This window comes from Bubalus kerabau, chromosome X (genome assembly GCF_029407905.1).
Source record: "Bubalus kerabau isolate K-KA32 ecotype Philippines breed swamp buffalo chromosome X, PCC_UOA_SB_1v2, whole genome shotgun sequence".
In the NCBI taxonomy this organism is placed as follows: Eukaryota; Metazoa; Chordata; class Mammalia; order Artiodactyla; family Bovidae; genus Bubalus; species Bubalus kerabau.
The window spans coordinates 158,609,144-158,631,549 of record NC_073647.1 but is presented as its reverse complement, the minus strand read 5'-3'; the positions used below and the strand labels follow the sequence as shown (position 1 = coordinate 158,631,549).

The window sequence follows — 22,406 nt, the reverse complement described above, 5'->3', positions numbered from 1 at the left end:
GTTGTAGCCCCCTGGGCTCTGGAGCCCAGGCTCAGCAGTTGTCGTGCACAAGCTTTCTGCCGCTGTGGGACATGGACTCTTCCCTGACCAGGGCTCTAACCTGTGTCTCCTGCTTTGGCAGGCAGATTCTTTAACCACGGGACCCCCAGGGAAGCTCTACGTGCAGGATTGATGGGTGAGACATAACTTGTCAATAATTTTAAAACACCCATCTTTTTTTTTTGGAGGAAGGAGATCCGGAGAGCAAAGGGGTCCGTCTGGATCCCCTGTTTCTGGTGTGTTTTTGAGTGTGTGTGTACTCTGCTGCCCCTTCCGTAAAAGGTAGGCCTTGCAGATGTAGACTGGATGAGGGGTACAGACCAGGAGAAGGGTGCATCCCTGGTCTCCCACAGGGAATCGGGGCCCAAGCTGGATCCCTTTACTCCTGGGTCGTTCTGAAGCCAGTCTGAGAACAGGTAGGTGTCACAGAGCTGTCACCGACACGTCCTCCTGTCTGCGTCCTGGGGACTGGTTTGCTCATTCGGTGGGGGGAGCTCATGGACCCTCTTTCTGCATTGCAGGTTGAAGAAGGCAGCAAAGCTGCGGCCGTGGACAAACTGCTGGCCGGAGACGAGATCGTGGGCATCAATGATGTCGGTCTGTCCGGGTTTAGACAGGAGGCCATCTGCTTGGTGAAGGGGTCGCATAAGACCCTGAAGCTGGTGGTGAAAAGGTAAGACCTGGGTGTCAAGCCTTGTTTACGGACAGAGATGAGCAGGCCAGCAAAGCGTGGAGTCTGTTGGCTGCCCTGTGTCAACTGTGACAGTCCTGATGTGGACGTGTGTGTGTGTGTGTGTGTGTGTGTGTGTGTGTGTAAACATGTGTGAGCGTGTACACTTAGGAAGTACATGAGTGATTCCGCTCTTGGCCAAGGATGAATCCAACTTCACAAATTTGAAAGATTTCCTTTTCTTCTTCTTTTTTTTAAATTTAGTTTTATGTTGGAGTATAGTTAACTTAGCTAAAGCTCCGATACTTTGGCCACCTGATGCAAATGGACGACTCTTTGGAAAAGACAGCAAGTTGAATCAGTTATACATACATATACATATACACAAACACACACACTCTTTTTTAGATTCTTTTCCTGTGCTTGTCACAGAGTATTGAGTAGAGTTCCTGGTAACGGTCAGTTCTTACAAGATTCCTTTTTTAATTACTTCTGAGTGTTAATTTTTGACTTATGAAGTGATTTTGATTCCTTAAATCTTATCCCTGGCAATAGCTGATTCTCTAAATGAAGCAAAGTGTCATGGCCCAGTTTTAACACAAGGTGGCAGGCTACCGGATTTTCGGGTCTCATGCTAACGTGGAGTGATGTACACGGACATCCAGGTGTTTCTAGCACTGTGCTGAGCTCTGGGGCGGGCAAGCGTACTTGCTTAGAAAGCAAATTGTGAATAGGAGTTGGGATAATTTGAGGGGGTTAGTGAAATTGGGGACCTGATGCTTTTACACGCAGGAACTAGAACAGTACAGCTGGGCAGCTCAGAGGTATTGATGATTGTTTTGGGCCACACTGGCTCCAAAGCTTGCTGGCTTCCCTGGTGGCTTAGCTGGTAAAGAATCTGCCTGAAGTGCAGCAGACCACGGTTCGATTCCTGGGTTGGAAAGATCCCCTGGAGAAGGGATAGGCTACCTACTCCAGTATTCTTGGACTTCCCTGGTGGCTCAGCTGGGAAAGAATCCGCCTGCAATGTGGGAGACCTGGGTTTGATCCCTGGGTTGGGAAGAGCCCCTGGAGAATGGAACGGCTACCCACTCCAGTATTCTTGCCTAGAGCATTCCATGGAATTCTTGCAAGATCTTAGTTCCCTGACCAGAGATCAGACTCAGGGCCCCAAAGTGATGGCACCAGGGTCTTAACCACTGCACAGCCAAGAAATTCCCGTGACTGCTTTTATATAGAGAAATAATCCTCCACTTGGTATTTCACAGTTGGCTCATTCACAGTACAGTGTTGACCTGCCTTTTTTAAACAGAATTAGTCCAGTCTTTTCCAAGATTGGCTGTAAATTTTAAAAAGTAAATTGACCTCCCCTCGCACTTCAGTTTTTAGTACAGACTTGAAGACATATCCCAAAGGATTTTTTTGGGGGAACCAAAATAGCATCCACGGAGGAGGTTCAGAAAGTGAAGAAGGAGAAAGTTTTCTTTGCCGCATTAACGGAGCAGCCTCATTGCTCCATGGAATAGGCGATTGTCCTGGTAAATCAGAAAACGAGTGTCCCGGTGTGGCTGTCTCTGAGCCCTTCGGGGTGGAGGGGACGAGAGAGATGCTGCCGTGGTGTAGCGTTTCTTTGGGGTCACCTCATCGACCTCTGCACTTATAAAGAGAAGCTTTTGGGGTTCGGTGTGGTGTGTTCCCGGGGTCAGCAGCACATTTGGTCCCCCGGGAGCGGTCAGCTGCGGTGACCCCAAAGGGTTCTACGCAGTGCCCTCAAAGGGTTTGCTCACTGCGCAGTGGTCAAAACAAGCACTCTTTAGGGGTGGCTGCTGGAATACCAGCTACAGTTTTCTCCAAGTGTGATTTTTTTATTCTGCATTTATCAGTCCTGAGAGTGACACGTGGATGTGGGAAACCATTTCACTTTTCATGTTGTTGTTAAGTATTTACTTTTATTTATTTGGGTGTGCCGGGTCTTAGTTGTGGCACCTGGGATCTAGTTCCCTGACCCGGGCTGGAACCCCTGGCGCCCTGCATTCAGAGCGCAGTTTCTTAGCCACTGGACCACCAGGCAAGTCCCAATATTCACTTTCAAAAGGGAATTGCATGGAATCCATCAACCTTTTTCTCACCCCAACTCCATCCCCTCGTTTTGCCTCTCTGAAGAGCGGCCGTGTCAGTACTACTCTCTTAGGTTTCCTTTTAGAAACAGGTGCTTGTGTAAACGTTTACACATGAAAGTGGAGTTTGTTGAGCGCCCTGAGGTCTGACTCATGACTTGTCCTAACGACCCCACGATGCTCCGAGGTCTGGATGGTCCACTGTGTGGGTAACAGATCCTTTTTGCGTGGACGTTTATGGTGCTTCCGGAGTATTCATGCAGCAGACACTGCTGTGCTGTGACGCCTTTGCACCCAAGTCCGCTTGTGTGTAAGTCATCGTGGTCCATTCCTCATGTGAGAGTTTCAGCTTTAGCATCAGTCCTTCCAATGAACACCTAGGACTGATCTCCTTTAGGATGGACTGATTAAACCTCCTTGCAGTCCAAGGGACTCTCAAGAGTCTTCTCCGACACCACAGTTCAAAAGCATCAATTCTTCGACGCTCAGCTTTCTTCACAGTCCAATTCTCACATCCGTACATGACCACTGGAAAAACCATAGCCTTGACTAGACGGACATTTGTTGGCAAAGTAATGTCTCTGCTTTTGAATATGCTATCTAGGTGGTCATAACTTTCCTTCCAAGGAGTAAGCGTCTTTTAATTTAATGGCTGCAGTCACCATCTGCAGTGATTTTGGAGCCCAAAAAAATACCTGAGTTTTCCAATAGGCAAAAGAATACCTCCCTGTGTGCATGCTTTATCACTCAGTCGTGTCCGACTCTTTGCGACCCCGTGGACTGTAGCCCACCAGGCTCGTCTATCCATGGGATTCTCCAGGCAAGAATACTGGAGTGGGTTGCCATTTCCTCCTCCAGGGGATCTTTCCAACCCAGGGACTGAACCTGTATTTCCACTGTTTCCCCATCTGTTTCCCATGAAGTGATGGGACCAGATACCATGATCTTAGTTTTCTGAATGTTGAGCTTTAAGCCAACTTTTCACTCTCCTCTTTCACTTTCATCAAGAGGCTATTTAGTTCCATATTTTGCCATAAGGGTGGTGTCATCTGCAATCTGAGGTTATTGATATTTCTCCCGGCAATCCTGATTCCAGCTTGTGCTTCTTCCAGCCCAGCGTTTCTCATGATGTAGTCTGCATATAAGTTAAATAAGCAGGGCGACAATATACAGCCTGGACGTACTCCTTTTCCTATTTGGAACCAGTCTGTTGTTCCATGTCCAGTTCTAACTGTTGCTTCCTGACTTGCATATAGGTTTTTCAAGAGGCAGGTCAGGTGGTCTGGTATTCCCATCTCTTTCAGAATTGTCCACAGTTTATTGTGATCCACACAGTCAAAGGCTTTGGCATAGTCAATAAAGCAGAAATAGATGTTTTTCTGGAACTCTCTTGCTTTTTCCATGATCCAGTGGATGTTGGCAATTTGATCTCTGGTTCCTCTGCTTTTTCCAAAACCAGCTTGAACATCTGGAAGTACATGCTTCACATATTGCTGAAGCCTGGCTTGGAGAATTTTGAGCATTACTTTACTAGCGTGTGAGATGATGCACATAGTAAGGACTTTTAAAACTCTATACTAAGTTATATTTTTTAATTAAATTATTATTTGTTTGTTTGGCTGTGCCAGGTTAGTCTCGGCATGTGGGATCTAGGACCAGGAATTGAACCTGGGCCCCCTGCATTGGGAGCATGGAGTCTTAGCCACTAGGTATACCCAGGAAGTCCTGTGAGTGCTTTTAAAATTGAGTTCTTAAATCAATAACATATCCTTCTCTGCTTGGCCACTCAGTCATGTCTGACTCTTTGCACCCCGTGGACTGCAGCCTGCCAGGCTCCTCTGTCCATGGGGGTCCGTAGGCGAGAATACCGCAGTGGGTTGCTCTTCCTTTCTCCAGGGGATCTTCCCGACCTAGAGACTAAACCCGAGTGTCCTGTCTCCTGCATTGACAGGTAGATTCTTTACCACTGCACCGCCTGGGAAGCCCGTATCCTTCTCTGTCTAATCTCCCCATTCTCATCTGTCTCCATCCCTAGGCAATCACTATTCTGACTTGTATATCTGAGAAGAGCAGTTTTCTAGTGTTTTATGCCTGGGGCTTCCCTGGTGCCTAAGTCAGGTAAAGAGACCGCCTGCAATGCAGGAGACCCAGATTCCATGTAGAACTCCACAAAAGATCACATACTGGTTTTTTAAGTGATTATAAAGGCACTCTACAGTGAATTCATTGAGCCACCAACACACAAGTAATCCAATGTTGGAGGTTGACCAGATGGCAGAGGCGCTTCCTTAACCCTTAAGTACCTAACCACCCCAGGCACCTTAAGAAAAAGGTGGCTTTTCTGATAAAGACTGAAGACAGCTTAGGGTCCTGATGGTGCGAGTGGCCAGTGCAGCTTGGGTTGTTCTGGGAGGATCTGCGGAAAGGCATGTATGCACCTCAAGGTGAAACAGGCTTTGTGAACAATGTGGGCAGTTTTTTTCTGGTTGGTTGGTTTGGTCTTTTTGTTTTTTTGTTTTCTTTTCAGGGGAGGGGTCTATGCTAGGTCTTCGTTGTTGCACAGGCTCGTCTCTAGTTGTGGGGAGCTGGGGGGGGCGGTGGTCTACTCTATTTGCCGTGCGTGGGCTTTCTCATTGCAGTGGCTTCTGTTGTTTCGGAGCATGGGCTCAGTAGTGGTCACACGTGGGCTTGGTTGCTCCTAGGCCTGGGGGATCTTCCCAGACCAGGGATCGAACGCATGTCCCCTGCATTGGCAGGCGGATGATCCTTCACCACTGGACCACCAGGGCAGTCCCAAAGTGGGAATTGTGGTTGACATACTTCCCTCCCGCTGGTGACGTCTGCTGGCTGTGTTTGTCTTTCTCGTCCTTGCCGAGAGTCACAAAGTGGAGACATCTGGTTTCTCGGGCCCCACATATCTTGTCATCATTTAGAAGCCGGAGCCCAGAGGGCAGTGCCTTGGGGGACAGGAACCCCGATCATTGTCTGTGTGCAGCCAAGCTTCTTTCCCGGACAGATGAGAGCCGGCACTGCCTCCCTCCCAGGGTCGTGTTGTCAGGGAACAAAGAAGGGTCACAGGAGCCCCATGGGTGCACATACATCCTCCTCTGACACACCCAGGCTCATCCTGGCATCTGCCTGGAGTCAGAGGACTCGGGGAGCAGGGGGAGCCGCTGGCCTACCTCCTGGGCGCTTTGTTGTTCCCTCTTTCTTAGCCAAGGAACTGCTGCACACAGGGAAGTTCAGGATGTGGGAACATACACCTGTCTTCCCCGCCCCCGAGATCCTGATGGGCAGGTGTGGGAGGGATATGGGCAGTGGTATTTCCTTGAGGGCTGCCTGTATTTCCCTGAGGGCCGCCAGTTGTTTTGCTGGGCAGCTACCACGGTCACGCCACTGGCTTAAGCAAATGCGCTTGGAAAAGGTTAAGACCCCAAACTGGGTCACTTGTGGCGTTTTCCAGATTAACGGGGGTGTCCGGAAGCCCCTCGCTGTTGGGGACGCTGTTGGAGACACGCTGAGGAATGGGGAGTTCTTACCAGTGCTGGGTTCAGGCTGTGTCTGCTGGGTGCTGTCAAACCTGCATTAAAAACCTCTGCGTGCATAGTGCCCGAACCTCATCCACAGTCCTCCGCTCTGGGCAAATGACCATACGTTCAGCTCCCTTTTAGGAGTGCATGGAATTTCAATCACCGTATGGAAAATTTCTTCTAAGTATCATGCTATAAGCTATACTGTGACACTTGGAATGGCTCTTTTGGTCCTTCTGCCACATTTATCTGGTGAATATGAATCTTGTTTACAGTGAGCCTCTCCTGCCGCTTCATTGTTCATCTCACTCTCGAGTGGTCCGCCCGCTGCCGTGAGCCGTTTTGCCAGGACCACACTGTCCATAAGGCAGATTCTTTGTTCCTTTCTGCGTCTTTGCCGGACGCCTTAAAGCCTTCTGTGACTCTGATTCCAGGCTAAGCTCACATTCAGGAGCAGATTACCACCCAGGGATGCAGGCTTTTGCTGCAGGAGGTGGTGAGGGTTAGCCAGACGCTCTGGCATAGTGACACATTTAAAGAAGGCAGGTGTCCGCTCCAGTGACAGCACGCACGCCTGCTCGGAGCAGGTTTCCTGCCACATGTGTGGGTTTCTCCACAGCTCTGAGGTGCAGTGAGCTCTGCACTGAGCCAGCGTCGAGTCTGGCCTGCCATCTGCCTCTGGCTCCTCCCAGCTGTCCTGAGCAGGCTGCTCTGTGCGTGGCCCCAGCAGTGATGAGCGGAGATGCTCCTGAAGCTGCAAGAGGAGAGGGGTGGCTAGGACTGGGCAGGTTGTGTCTCCCCCTCCCCATCCCTCACCCCCCCACCTCCCTTCTCCCCCACCCGCTTCCCCTCTCTCCCTTCTCCTCCCCTTTCTCCCCTCCCCCTTCTCCCCCTCCCCCCTTCTTCCCAGCCCCCCTCCCCTCCTCCAGAGCTCTTCCTGGAACAGAAACTCTGTGTTCAGGGGGATGTGTATCTTACTGGAGGTGCTTCCCTCCCTCTCCCGCTTCTCCCCCTTCCCCATCTCCCCCCTTCTCTCTTCTCCCCCCTTCTCCCCCTCCCCCTCCCCCATCTCCCCCCTTCTTCCCTCCCCTCCCTTCTCCTCTCCCTTATTCTCCCTCTCCTCTTGCTTCTCCCCCTCTCCCTCTACTCCCTCTCCCCTCCCCCCTCCCTTCTCCCCTTCCCATCTCCCCTCTCCCCTTCTCATCTCCCCTCTCCCCTCCCCTCTCCCTCTCCCTTCTCCCTCTCCCTCTCCCCTCCCCTCCCCTCCCCTCTCCCTTCTCCCCTCCCTTCTCCCCCTTCCCCCATCTCCCCTTCCCCTCCTGGAGAGCTCTTCCTGGGGCAGAAACTCGGTGTGTTCGGGGTGTCTGTCTTACCCAGGATGCTTCTGCAGAGTGGTCTGAGAGACATCATTCACATTTTAGGGGAGAAGTTTCTGTTGTGAGCGTTTGGGGGCTTATGGGCATTAGCCACTATGTTTGCTTGCTTGTTAAACTAGAGTAGACCCACGGGTTTATATTGGGCAGATGTTGTCTTGCTTGGGAGGGTAAAAAAAAAACACCACAAAGATCAGACTTGTTTTTATTAAATAAAATGGGGGGGGGGACTCACACGGAACAGAACTGCTTTATTTGGGGAAAGGTTGCTTCTTTTCAGATGTAGATTTAGTGTATGGCTTAAGCAAGTGAATCAGGTGAATTATGTGAGATGTTTCCTACTCTGAGCCAAGAAGAGAGTGGTAACATGCAAGTGATGTTGATGAAATGTGGTGTGGAAAAGGTGATGGTTTCTAATATATTAAGGCATGCAGAGAATGTTGCACATATTTTTGTTTGTACACTCTTAAAACTCACCAACTCTGTTGCTTATATTTAGTTATGTTAATTTATATTTATAGTTAGTTATGTTAATGGTTGCACCTTTTTTTACTTATATTTAGTTATGTTAATGGTTGCACCTTTGAGTGTCTGTGGTATCTTGACCAAAATATCCATTGTAGGGTTGAAATGTAGCCAAGAAAGTTGTGTTGGTACCTTTATAAAAAACATCGAGTTGAATGAAACCGTGTGTTCAACAACTGGGGATATGCGCTATGATTTGTGGTTTGGACAAAGCATTTTTAGTGTTGCTGGTGCTGGGTTGGGCTTCACTGGTGGCTCAGTGGGTAAAGAATCCGCCTGCCAATCCAGGGGTCCATCCCTATGGATTGGGAAGATCCCCTGGAGATGGAAATGCAGTCCACTCCAGTATTCTTGCGTGGAGAATTCCCATGGACAGAGGAGCCTGGCGGGCTACAGCCCCTGGGGTGGCAAAAGAGCGGGACACAACTAATCCAGTAAACAACAGCAACAACAACGGTGCTGGGTGAGACAGTCGCCCCCCACCCCCCTTTTCAGAAGTTAACAGAAAGACAGCCCGGTCATTTGGGTCTGTCCCCCTTCTGCCTGTGTTCATTGTGTGCCGTGTCTGTGCGGTCTTCCCTGTGAATACATCTGGGGAACACGAGTGGCCGAGACAAGTATGCGCGTGTCCTGGCTAGGGGACAGGTAAGGGGTGCCCCAGTCTAGTGCAGCCCTGAAGCTTTTATCCCATGCGGACGCTCCTCGGCCATGGCATTTGCCTAAAATGCTGCTGTGATGTCGGGCGTCACTTTCAGCCATTGAGGTCGCTTGGGAATTTTTATCTTCACTTCTTTTCTCTTTCTGTATAAGGGCATGAAGTACTGGCCTCTTAATCGCCTTTCATCAAGAATGATGTCACCATCCACAGCTCCGTGTTGTCAGGTCACTGCTTGCGGAGGGGTGGTGGGTGGGGGGAACAGTCCGCCATTCAACAGACGCTCTGACGCGTGTTTTTTATTCATTCACGTATGTCGGAAGTGCTCCAGCCAGGCTGCCAACGTCATCCCCTTGGTTCCTGCCCTCGGGGGTGCTGGCAGCTGAGTGGGTGATGGGCAGGGACCCAGAAAGCTCTTGACGGAAGGAAGGAGGGTGGGCTGAAAGCCGACCTCCATGTCGAGCTGTCCTGTGAAGGCTGAGCCAGGTTGGAGACAGACGTGGCCCATGTCAGCAATGCCAGGGCCTCCTAAAGAGGCTGGCAAAGGGGATGCTCCAGGGGTGTGTGGTTAGCCTGGGGCTAGAGCTGTGCATCTCAGACCCCAGCTCGCCTCTGAATGGCCAGAAGGCCTTGTGCCAGTGCAGTGTGCCCACCCGGGGAGCACATGACAACTCTGCAGGGGCCTGGGTGTCGCTCCCTGGCCGCTGGGAGCCGCTGAGGGTTGCGGAGCGAGGGCCCGATCTGCAGAGCTGAGTTGCGGGGACCTTGGAGAGGTGGGAGGCAGAGACAGCTCTGGAGACGGAGAGGCTTGAGAAGCCTGACCGGGGCAGGAAGGCAGCCGCAGCTCAGGGCGGGCTTCATTGAGTGTCTGTTGTTGTTGTTGTTCAGTCGCTCAGTCCTGTCCGACTCTTGGGGCCCCCATGGACTGCAGCACGCCAGGCTTCCCTGTCCATCACCAACTCCCGGAGTTTGCTCAAACTCACGTCCAACGAGTCGCTGATGCCACCCAACCATCTCTTCCTCTGTCGCCCCCTTCTCCTCCTGCCTTCTATCTTTTCCAGCATTACGGTCTTTTCCAATGAGTCAGCTCTTCGCATGAGGTGGCCAAAGTATGGGGTTTCAGCTTCAGCATCAGTTCTTCCAATGAATATTCAGGACTGATTTCCCTTAGGATGGACTGGTTGGATCTCCCTGCAGTCCCAGGGACTCTCAAGAGTCTTCTCCTAGTGTCTGTAGGCTGGTGCTTTGAGATGTGTTGGTTTCAAAACACTTAATAAAAAGGGTGTTTGCGGTTTTGGCTTTCCTCCAGCCCGGAAGCACCATCAGCATCATGCAGACCTCTGTCCCCCTGCGTCCGGAAGCTCCGGGGGCTGCCTGCCTGGAGCTTATCTTAGCCACCCCAGTACTCAGTGGGAAGCACCTGCAGGACTTTCCAGGCTCTCCTTTATCTTCAAGGCCCTCCCCACTGCCGTCTACTCCGACTCTTGCTTTTAAGATGGCCCCAAGTGTCACTTGGGGTTTTATTCCCCAAGAAGTCTCCCCATGGCCAGTGTCACCTGCAGCCCGCACACCCTGTGGTTCCCCTGTCACAGTGTCCAGCCAAGGCCCTGCCTTCCCCGCTGGCCTCCCAGCCTGCAGACCCTGTATTCTCAGGCCCACCGTGCTTGCGGGGACCACATGCAGGCTGTGTTTATTTTCTGAGGCAGCCGCTGATTGCTGCATTTGGAAAGGTTAGGAAAATAACCCGGCATTCACGTGATTTTTGTTTATTGCTTTTTTTTTGAGAGAAGAATTCTCTGAGATTGTGAACATTTCACTCAAGGGCTTATTTTAATAATTGCTTTTTTAAAAACTCATTTTCAAGATCTAGATCCATTCTTAATATTTAGTGGTATCCTTATCATGTTTAATATTTGTGATCTAAACGTCTTCCTTTAAAAAAAGAAAAAGACTACCTGCCATATAAAATTATTTTTAATATTGAAGTAAACTGGGATTCCCTTGTGGCTCAGAGGGCAAAGAGTCTGCCCACAGTGTGGGAGACCTGATTTCGATCCCTGGGGTTGGGAAGATCCCCTGGAGAAGGAAATGGCAACCCACTCCAGTATTCTTGCCTGGAAAATCCCATGGATAGAGGAGCCTGGCAGGCTATAGTTTCTTTTGCAAACTGAGATCAATTTTGGTGTGTACCTGGTGGAAAAGGTTTCAGGGAACCCTCCTTAGGACGGATAATTTGATTTGGAAACTAGACAAGCCAGTGTTCTGCTAGTCAACACCATAGCTTTTTCAGCATTTACATGGAAGGAATATTAGGCCGAATTAAAAATGACACTTTGGGGACTTCCCTGGCGGTCCAGTGGTTAAGACTCCGTGCTTCCGATGACAGAGGGCCCAGGTTTGATCCCAGGTCAAGGAACAGGATCCTGTATGCCACATGGCCCCCTCCAAAAAGACATTTTAGAAGAGTGACAGGGGCATGCAGAAATGCTCACCCAACCCAGCAGGCTGCAGAGGGAGAGGCCCCACCGGGTCTGCAGGACTCTTTGAACTATCTAAAACAGGGGAAGAAATGCAGAGAGATGTTACTCACGGTCATCTTTAGGTTACGGGTTTTTCTACTAGTCCATGGAATTCTCTAGGCCAGAATACTGGAGTGGGTAGCCTTTCCCTTCTCCAGGAAATCTTCCCAACCCAGGGATCGAACCCAGGTCTCCTGCATGGCAGGCGGATTCTTTACCAGCTGAGCCACCAGGGAAGCTGTTTGTTGTCTTACTGGCCTTCTAATTTTTAAATGTGCCACGTTTTCTACAATACTTGTATTTATGTTTTTTCTTTTAAGATTGTCCGAGCCGCAGTAGCCATTGGAGCAGAAAGGATGTCTCTCCTATTTGCTGGGGTGACCAGTCACACTGTTAGTCTCCGGGTGGGCATGGCTTGGACTCAGCCCCCTTGCGTTTCTGGAACTGCTGGAGTTCAGAGCTCCCCGCTCAGTGGGGGGCATCAGCACCCCCTGCCCTGGCCGGATTTGGGCTCTTTTCTCCTGAGCATCCCTGCCTGCACAGCTTTGGGCATCTCTGGGCTGAGCTATGCCAGCCTCCTCCCTCCCGGAAAGGGGCGTCCTTGCTGGTTTCCCACAGCCAAGCTGGCTTGTGTCCGACTGGGGCCCGTGGTGGGGGAAGTGGGGGCAGTGAGGGGGGGGGTGTTCCTTCCATAGCACTCAGGTCCACTCCTGTTTGATGTCTTCTGGGGGCTCCCCGTCCCCAAGGGCTCAAGGGCACTTTAGCTGCAGTGTGGGTCTTCCCTACCCATACACATGGGGCAGTTAACCCCGAGCAGGTATCCCTTGCTCCCTCACATTGGGGCATCTTGTTTTGACTCATCCTATGGCCCGTGCCTGGTGGCTCAGATGGCAAAAGCGTCTGCCTGCAATGCAGGGAGACCTGGGTTCCATCCCCAGGATTGGGAAGATTCCCCCGGAGAAGGAAAATGGCAACCCACTCCATGGAGAAAATCCCATGGACAGAGGAGCGTGGTAGGCTTACAGTCCCGGGATCGCAAAGAGCCGGATGTGACTGAGCGACCCCACTGGCTCACTGGTGGCCTGTGCACCCCTCATGGCCCCATGCTGGCGGGCTCCCGGTGGTTGAAAGCCACACAGCGTTTATCTTGTGTAGGAAGAAACACAAGTCTCCTGAGATGAGCATCTTATATCTGCCCCTCCTGTGTCTGTTCCACCTGGGGACTCTAGGTGGCGCCAGAGCAGCATTTGGTCCCCTGTGCCTTGCTGCCCAGTCTGGTCCCAATGACTGATGCCAGAGATCAGCTCTCAGCCAATCGCCCTCGTCTCTCTCATCCAGACAACCCTAGGGGCCACCTTCCCGGTGGTCCAGTGGTTAAAGATCTGCCTTGCAACGCAGGAGACGCCGATTCGAGCCCTGGTTGGGGAACCAGGATCCCACATGCTGTGCAGTGCCCAAGAAAGCCCTCATGCCATAACTAGACGGCCCGTGTGCCCCACGGGATGCAATGAAGATGCTGGTGTGCTACATCCAAGACCCGATAAATAAATATACAAAATAAATAAATTCTTAAGAAAAAAGAAAAATTTTAAAAACCCTGCCGTTTTAGCCGCCAGAGGGGCTTACAAACCACCTGAAAAGAGAAAGTTGTTCGGTCGTGTCCGACTCTTTGCAACTCCATGGACTGTTGAGTCCATGGAAAATTCTCCAGGCCAGAATACTTGAGTGGGTAGCCTTTCGCTGCTCCAGGGTATCTTCCCAACCCAGGGATGGAACCCAGGTCTCCTGCATTGCAGGCAGGTTCTTTACCAGCTGAGCCACCAGGGAAGCCCAAGAATACTGGAGTGGGTGAGTAGCCTTTCCCTTCTCCAGGGCATCTTCCCAACCCAGGAATCGAACCCAGGTCTCCTTCATTGCAGACAGATTCTTTACCAGTTGAGCCACCAGGGAAGCCCAAGAATACTGGAGTGGGTGGGTAGCTAATCCCTTCTCCAGGGGATCTTCCTGAACCAGGGTCTCCTGCATTGCAGGTGGATTCTTTACCAGCTGGGCTATCAGGGAGCCTCCCTTGATTCCCAAATATGTTTACTATGCTCTAGGAAAGTCTGAAGATCTGATAAGAGCACACACATTTTAGGAAAATTTCACTGTCCCCAGTAGCCCAGTTCCTTACTTAGAGCTTGTGGGTACCACCCTTTCCACTGTGCTTTCATTTGTTTTTAAAAAGCCATAATTAGTACTGTGACCCTTGGCTGTGTCTTCTCAAAGTAGAAACATGTATCTGTGTACAGACATTGTTTAGTCACTCAGTCTTGTTTAACTCTTTGTGATCCCATTGACTGTAGCCCACCATGCTCCTCTGTTCATGGGATTCTTCAGGCAAGAATCCTGGAGTGGGTTGCCATCTCCTCCTCCAGGGGATCTTCCCAACCCAGGGATCGAACCTGCGTCTCCTTGCATTGGCAGGTTGCCTCTTTACCACTGAGCCACCTGGGAAACCCGTGTGTAGACATACTTGGCTGTATTGTGCTTCACAGATCCTGGCGTTTTGTTTTTTTGTTTTTTACAAATTAAAAATTGTGGCAGCCCTCTCAAGCCATTAGTGCCATTAGTTAGCCTGTTGGTGACATTTTTCCAACAGTACTTGTTCACTTTGTCTCTTTGTGTCTCACATTGTGGTAATTCTCACAGTGTTTCGAACTTTTCCGCCATCACATTTGTTCCGGTCTCTGTGGTCAGTGATCTTTGCATTTACTTGCATTACTACTAGGACTCTGGAGGCTCAGAGGATGGTTAGCATTTTTTAATTGAAAATAAGGTCTGTACATTGTTTTCGTAAACATGCTGTTGCACACTTGGTAGACTCGAGTGTAGTGTAAACACAATGTTTATAGGCACGGGGAAACCAAAGCACGCATGTGGCTAGCTTTATTACCGTATTTGCTTTGTTGTGAGGGTCTGGAGCCCAACTTAGAATCTCTCTGAGGTCTGCCTATATTATCTTCTAAAATAGGATGAGAAACATTTACTCCTCTCAGGGTGCAGGACTGCCCCAGTAAACCATCTCTTTCCCACTCTTTCCTGTTACAGAGTTGCAATAATTTGCCACACGGTGTGAGGCCTTTCCTTTTCCCAGCCTCTCTTTCCTTTGCCTGCAGTCTGTCTAGTTTTCTCCCTTTGTTAATTACCTGTGAAGGAAGATGAAAGACGTTCTGGATATCATAGCACAGAAAAAGCCATCTGAAAATGAAATTCACGTGGCCAGAAGCTTCCTTACGAGGATCTTGAGAAACTCGATGAGGTACAGTCTTGGTTTTTACAATCGCCTTACTCCCGAGGTGGGATGGATTCATCCGTTTTATGCTTCAGTTTGTAGGCAGTTGTCATCAAGTCAACACCTTCCGCATTTTTGCCACCCATGGGTTTTTTTTTTTTTCCTCGTTAATTATCTGAGTCATCAGAAGGTTTGTGTTGTAAATAACTTTCGGGGTTTTCATTACTATTCGTTATTGCATAAGAGTGTTTAATGTTCTTGCCTGTTGGAAAGAATCTTTGACATCCATCAGGTACTTAGAGGCTCAGTTGTGCCCTTCAGCTCCCATCTGGAGTTGCCTGTGGCGAGACTGGTCTGTCCTGAATTGCAGGAGCAGGAGAGGCAAGTGTGCACCGTCTCCTCACGCAGCAGCTCGCCCTGGAGGCTCTGTGATGTTCATACGGCAGCTGCACAGATTTCCGACACCTGGGCAGGTGTGGTCAAACCCTAATAAGCCGTCATGGATGATGGTGCCTGTGGCAGGGGCAGGGAAGGCGCCTGTGACATTCAGAAGCCCTGGCAGGAATGGACTGGAGCCCGCTGGTCTAGGGCATGGTGATGCCCACCATGGGGGACCCTTAGATGACTTCAGACACTCTGACAGGCTCAGGGCAATACATGTCCACTGATCCCCTTTAGGGCTTCCCTGGTGACTCAGATGGCAAAGAATCTGCCTGCAATGCCAGGGACCCAGGTTTGATCCCTGGGTCGGGAAGATTCCCTGGAGAAGGGAATGGCAACTCACTCCAGTATTCTTGCCAGGAGAATCCCATGGACGGAGAGGAAGCTGGTGGGCTATGTCCATGGGTTTGCAAAAAGTTGGATATGACTGAGTGACTAACACAGACACACAGCCATAAACACACACACACACACACACCAGTCCCATGGACAGAGGAGCCTAGTACGCTATAGTCCATGGGTTTGCAAAGATTCAGGTACGACTGAGTGACTGACCCACACATACACACAGTCCCCATTGAACTCCTACAGGCTCAGAGCAATACGTGTCCACTGGTCTCTGTTAGGGCTTCCCTGGTGGCTCAGGTGGTAAAGAATCTGCCTACAATGCAAGATACCTGGGTTCGATCCCTGGGTTGGGAAGATCCCCTGGAGAAGGAAATGGCAACCCACTCCAGTATTCTTGCCAGGAGAATCCCATGGACAGAGGAGCCTGGCGGGCTACAGTCCATGGGGTTGCAAAGAGTTGGATACCACTGAATGACTAACAGACACACACACACCCCCCCAATCCCATGGACAGGGGAATCTGGCAAGCTACAGTCCATGGGCTTGCAAAGAATCAGATACGACCGAGTGACTAACACAGACACACGCATGTACGCACACAGACACACACACACTCCCCACTGACTACAGGACAGCCATGTTTGCCTAAGTGAGTGGATAAATAAATGCACCCAATCCTGTAACACCCAGCCCACACCTTCTCCTCAAGGAGGCCAGGGGTGTCTGCAAAGTTGCACTGACATGGGCAAGACAAAAGATGCTGCTGTGGTTTTTGGTGGGGAGACGGGAAAGGGAAGGCAAGATGTATCTTATCTTCTTACCTCGAAGAAATTTGGAGGACTTCCCTGGCAGTCTAGTGCTTAACGACCCAGCTTCCAGAGCAAGGGCTATGGGTTTGATCCCCAGTCAGGAAACCAGGATTCCACTATGCCAAAAAAAAAAAAAAAAAAATTGAAAACATGTTTAAAAAGAAACAGAATCATTTTGGCAGCCCGAGGGCCAGTTTGCACCTGGAAACCAGTGATTGTCACTCTGTGCTCAGACCAGTTCTCCAGTAACGAACCTGTATCAGGAGTGTTGGTGGCCAGATGTTAAAGGGGAAGTGACCGCGCCCGACCGCGATGCAGCCTCTCAGTCCTTTCTAGGCATGAAGCGGTCCTCGGTGTGATGTCCCTGACTCGTCTGCATCCCTTTTTTTTTTCCTACCCCCAGGAGGAATGAGCTGAGCTGGAGGCCACACTCCTGGCATGCCACCAAGTTCTCCGACAGCCAGTCCGAGCCAGCTGCACCTCTGTTTCCCTGCCCCTCTCGGCCGAGCCGGTACCACGCCAGGTAGGCGCACCTTCTGCCTTCTCCCCCGCCTCCCCGGGGGCTGGGGAGCTGCTTTCACTTTCTGCCACACCGCTGACAGCCCTGCCCTGTTGTCACCACGTGTTTCTTTCTTTTCCTTCCTGTTGCAGTGTAGTTCATTTATGGTAGTCTTCATTTCAGCTCTGCAGCATCAGATCCGATCTGATCAGTCGCTCAGTCGTGTCCGACTCTTTGTGACCCCATGAATCGCAGCACGCCAGGCCTCCCTGTCCATCACCAACTCCCGGAGTTCACTGAGACTCACGTCCATCGAGTCAGTGATGCCATCCAGCCATCTCATCCTCTGTCGTCCCCTTCTCCTCCTGCCCCCAACCCCTCCCAGCATCAGAGTCTTTTCCAATGAGTTAACTCTTCGCATGAGGTGGCCAAAGCACTGGAGTTTCAGCTTTAGCATCATTCCTTCCAAAGAAATCCCAGGGCTGATCTCCTTCAGAATGGACTGGTTGGATCTCCTTGCAGTCCAAGGGACTCTCAAGAATCTTCTCCAACACCACAGTTCAAAAGCATCAATTCTTCAGAGCTCAGCCTTCTTCACAGTCCAACTCTCACATCCATACATGACCACAGGAAAAACCACAGCCTTGACTAGACGAACCTTTGTTGGCAAAGTAATGTCTCTGCTTTTCAATGTGCTATCTAGGTTGGTCATAATTTTCCTTCCAAGGAGTAAGCGTGTTTTAATTTCCCAATTTTTCAAGCTGCTACTCCCATCTAATGGGCTTCCCAGGTAGCTCAGCTGGGGAAAGGATCCGCCTTGCAATGCAGGAGACCCTGGTTCAATTCCTGCATCCATAAGATCCCCTGGGGAAGGGATAGGCTACCCACTCCAGTGTTCTTGGAATGCAGGAGACCCTGGTTCGATTTCCTGGGTTGGGAAGATCCCCTGGGGAAGGGATAGGCTACCCACTCCAGTATTCTTGGAATGCAGGAGACCCCGGTTCAATTCCTGGGTCGGGAAGTTCCCCTGGAGAAGGGCTAGGCTACCCACTCCAGTGTTCTTGGAATGCAGGAGACCCCGGTTCAATTCCTGGGTTGGGAAGTTCCCCGAGAGAAGGAATAGGCTACCCACTCCAATGTTTTTGGGCTTCCGTGGTAGCTCAGCTGGTAAAGAATCCACCTGCAAGGTGGGTGACATGGGTTCGATCCCTGGCTTGGGAAGATCCCCTGGAGGAGGGCATGGCAACCCACTCCAGTATTCTGGCCTGGAGAATCCCCATGGACAGAGGACCCTGGTGGGCTACCATCCATGGGGTTGCAGAGAGTTGGACACGACTGAGCGACTAAGCACAGCACACACATACTTCATTGAAAGTTATTGTAAAATATTGGCTGTGTTCCCTGTGCCATACAATATATCATTGTAGCGTATTTATTTTATCGTTTGTACTTTACTGCCCTACCTCTGTCCTGCCCCTCCCCCTTCCCTCCCCCCACTGGTAATCACTAGTTCGTTCTGTATGTCTGTAAGTCTGCTTCTGTTCTCTTTGTTGTTGATTCCACATGTAAGTGACATTATGCAGTATTTGTTTTTCTCCACCTTAGTTCATCAAACACAATGCCTTCCAGGCCTGTCCTTGTTGATACGAATGGCAAAATTTCATTCTTTTTTATGGCTGGGTAGTATCCCATTGTATGTGTTTGTGTGTATGATATATACCACAACTTCTTTAATCTATTCATCTGTCGATGGACTTTAAGGTCACTTCCGTATCTTGAGCACTGTAAATAATGCTGCTATGAACAATGGGGTGCATGTTATCTTTTTGAATTAGTGTTCTCATTTGGGGTGGGGACAGTTTATATATCAAGGAGTGAAACTGCTGTATGCTATGGTAGTTCTCTTTTTAGCTTTCTAGGAACTTGCTTGCTGTTTTCCCATAGTGAGCAAGGGTTCCCTTTTCTCCGTATCCTCACCAGCTTTTGTTATTTGTTGTCTTGTTGATGACAGACCTTCTGCCAGGTGAGGGTGATACTTCATTGTGGCTTTGGCTTGCCTTTCTCTGATTACCGATGCTGAGCAGCTTTTCGTGTGCCATCTGTATGTCTCCTTTGGGAAAATGTCTATTCAGGTCTTCTAACCATTATTTATTAATGTATTTTTGGGCCATGTGCGTCATGTGGGATCCTCAACTGGGGATAGAACTCTCCACCCCTGCAGGGGAAGGGCAGAGTCTTAACTGGCCTGCCAGGGAAGTCCCTTCTGCCTATTTTTTAATCAGGTATTTATTTTTCAGATAGATTTGGATCCGTTTATTTTTTACACATTAACCCCTCATTGGTCGTGTCATTGGCAAGTATTTTCTCCCATTCAGTAGGTTGTCTTCATTTTGTTGATGGTTTCCTTTCCTCTGAAAAAACCTTTCATTTTAATTAGGTCCCGTTTGTGTATTTTTGCATTTCTTTACTTTGCCATAGGAGGCAGATCCCCAAAAATACTGCTACAATTTATGTCAAAGGGTATTCTGCCTGTATTTTCCTCTGGGAGTTTCATGGTTTCTGGTCTTAAATTTAAATCCTTAATCCATTTTGAGATTTTTTTTTTTTAATACCACGTTAGAGAATGTTCTAGTTTCATTCTTTTGCATGTAGCTATCCAGTTTTCCCAGCATGACTTATTGAAGGGGCTGTCTTTTCTCTTATATCCTTGCCTCCTTTGTCATAGACTAGTTGATGATAAGTGCGTGGGTTTATTTCAGGGCTCTCTATTCTGTTTCCTGACCTATGTGTCTGTTTTTGTGCCACTGCCATACTATTTTGATGACCATAGCTTTGTAGTGTAGTCTGATACCTCCATCTCTCTTCTTTCTCAAGATTGTTTTGGCTCTTCAGGGTCTTTGATGCTACTATGCAAATTTTAAAATTGATTTGTTCTAGTTTTGTGAAAAATGCTGTTGGTATTTTGATAGGGATAGCTTTGAATCTGTAGATTGCTTTGAGCAGTATGGTCATTTTAACAATATTCTTCCAGTCCATGGTATATATTTCCATTCTGTGTATGGCATTTTCAGTTTCTTTCATCAGTGTCTTATAGTTTTCTGACTATAGGTCTTTTACCTCCTTGGTTAGATTTTTCCTAGGTATGTATATATGTGTGTATTTTTCCTAGGTATGTATATATGTATGTATTATTATTGTTATTTTTGTCCACACTGAGGGACACATGGGCTCTTGGTTTCCCAACCAGGGATCAAACCCACAGCCCCCACAGTGAAAGCTAGGACTCTTAAGCTCTGGACCACCAGGGACGTCTCAGTACTTAATTCTTTTTAATGCAGTTGTAAATGGTTTGTTTCCTCAGTTCCTCTGTCTGATGGTTCACTGTTAGTATGCAACCCATTTCTTTATGTTAATTTCATATCCTGCAACTTGACCAAATTCATTGATGTGTTGTAGGAGTTTTTTGGTGACATCTTAGGATTTTCTATGTATAATATCACATCATCTGCAAACAGAGGCAGTTTTACTTCTTCCTTTCCAGCTGGAATTCCTTTGATTTCTTTTTCTCTGATTGCTGTGGCTAGGAGTTCCAAAACTTTGTTGAGTGAAAGTGATGAGAATGGGCATCCTTGCCTTGTTCCTGAAATGCTTTCAGCTTTTCACTGTTGAGTATAATCTTTGCTGTGAATTTTGCATATATGGCCTTCATTATGTTGAGGTACGTCCCCTCTATGCCCACGTGGTTGAGTTTTTATCAAAATGGATGCTGAATTTTATCAAAAGCTTTCTCTGCCTCTCTCGAGATGATCATATGGTTTTTACTCTTCAGTTTGTTAATGTTGTGTATCCCATTGGTTAATTTGCAGATATGGAAGCATCCTTGGTATATCCTGGGATAAATTCCACTTGATCATAGTGTATGATCCTTTTAATGTATTTTTTTGATTCAGTTTGCTGATATTTTATTGAGGATTTTTCATCTATGTCCATCAGTGACAATAGCCTGTAATTTTATTTTTTGTGTGTGATGTCTCTGGTTTGGTGTCACAGTGATGTTGGCCACGTAGAATGAGTTCGGAAGCATTCCTTCCTTTGCAATTTTTTCAGTAGTTTGAGATGGAAAGGTGTTAACTCTTCTCTGAAAGTTTGGTAGAGTTCACCTGTGAAGCCATCTGGTCTTGGACTTTTGTTTGATGGGAGTTTTTTTTTTTTTTTTTTTTTAAATTAGGTTGAGCTTGTTGCTGCTAATTAGTTTGTTAATATTTTCTACTTTCTGGTTTGATCTTGGGAAATGGTATGTTTCTTGAACATTTTCCATTTCTCTAGATTGTCCATTTTATTGGCATGTAGTTCATATAATTATCTCGTAAGATCCTTTGTGTTTCCGTGGTATCAGTTATAATTTCTTTCATTTCTGACTTTACTGATTTTTTGGGTCCTTTTGTTTCTTGAATCTGACTAAAGGTTTATCAATTTGGTTCATCTTTTCAAAAATCAGGTTTTAGTTTGATCTTTCTTAGTGTTTTTTAGTCTATATTTCATTTATTTCTGCTCTAATGTTCATCATTTCTTTCCTTCTACTAACTTTGGAGTTTGTGTGTTCCTTTTTCTAGTCGCTTTACATATAGGGTTAGAGTATTTGAGGTTGTTTCCTAAGATAAACTTGCATTGCTGTAAATTTCTCTCTTAGAACTGCTTTTTCTGCATCCTGTAGGTTGTGGATTGTTTTATTTTGTATGGTGCCTTTCTTGACTTCAGAATGATGTTCCTTTTCTGATGAGAAAAGTCTATGGATGCATCATTACTGGAACGATTCTAACTTTTTTTCACTAAGTAGCAGATGTATAATACTTGAAAACAAAACAAAACAAAATACCAAGAGAAAGGATGGGCAAGTGTGCTTTCTCATTTATGTCGTCTAATTGATAAATCGGTTTTGGCCGAATCCCTTTGAGCCAGCTGAGTGGGATGGCTGTGCACATCACCACCCTTCTTTAGAGATGTTTACGTGCAGATTAGAAGGCAGGAGTCACTTACGTGATGAGCAGGACATTTTGCCAAAGCTCCCCAGGGGATTCTGTGCTACACCAGCACCCTCTCTCCCAGGTTGCTTTGTGGAGGTACGGGGGAAACCAGGGGCCTTCACAGCCCATGTGCCAGGCTTGGGACCAGCCTTGGCCTGGTGGTTTCTTGGTGACTTTGAGACAGAGGGCCTGAGAATTGTGAGTTGGTAGAAGGGGGAAGGCTGGTCCACATGGCTTACCTGGAGCCCACATTTCAGGGTCAGAAGGGCAAATGCCACCCCCAGACAGCACCATGGGGTTGTTGGCTTGGAGAAGCTTCTGCTAGCCACAGGGAGCTGACCAGGCACCTTGGTTAGTGGCCAGTGTCCTCGCTAGTCTGTTAGAAGGATAATGGTAACAGCCAGTAGTGTGCCTCTTTGGGGTGTGTGCACAAGTGCCTGTGTGAGTGTGTACGTGTATTTGTATATGTATGTGAATGTGTGTGTGCATGTGTGTGCATATGCGTGATATGCATGACTGTGTGTGTCTGTGTGTGTATTCAGAGCTAACATAAATATCTCAAAGTCAGTTTTTGACTATTACT

General features: G+C 48.5%; 1 protein-coding gene across 1 annotated transcript in view; it reads left to right on the top strand.

Moving 5' to 3' along the window:
- The window catches only part of LOC129638890 (protein Shroom2-like), a 140,582-nt gene that overhangs the window by 71,137 nt on the left and 47,039 nt on the right, over positions 1 to 22,406 (top strand). The window contains exons 2-3 of the mRNA XM_055563613.1: positions 561 to 712; positions 16,704 to 16,823. Of these exons, the coding sequence (XP_055419588.1) occupies positions 561 to 712; positions 16,704 to 16,823 (272 nt within the window). The remainder of the gene's footprint in view (positions 1 to 560; positions 713 to 16,703; positions 16,824 to 22,406) is intronic.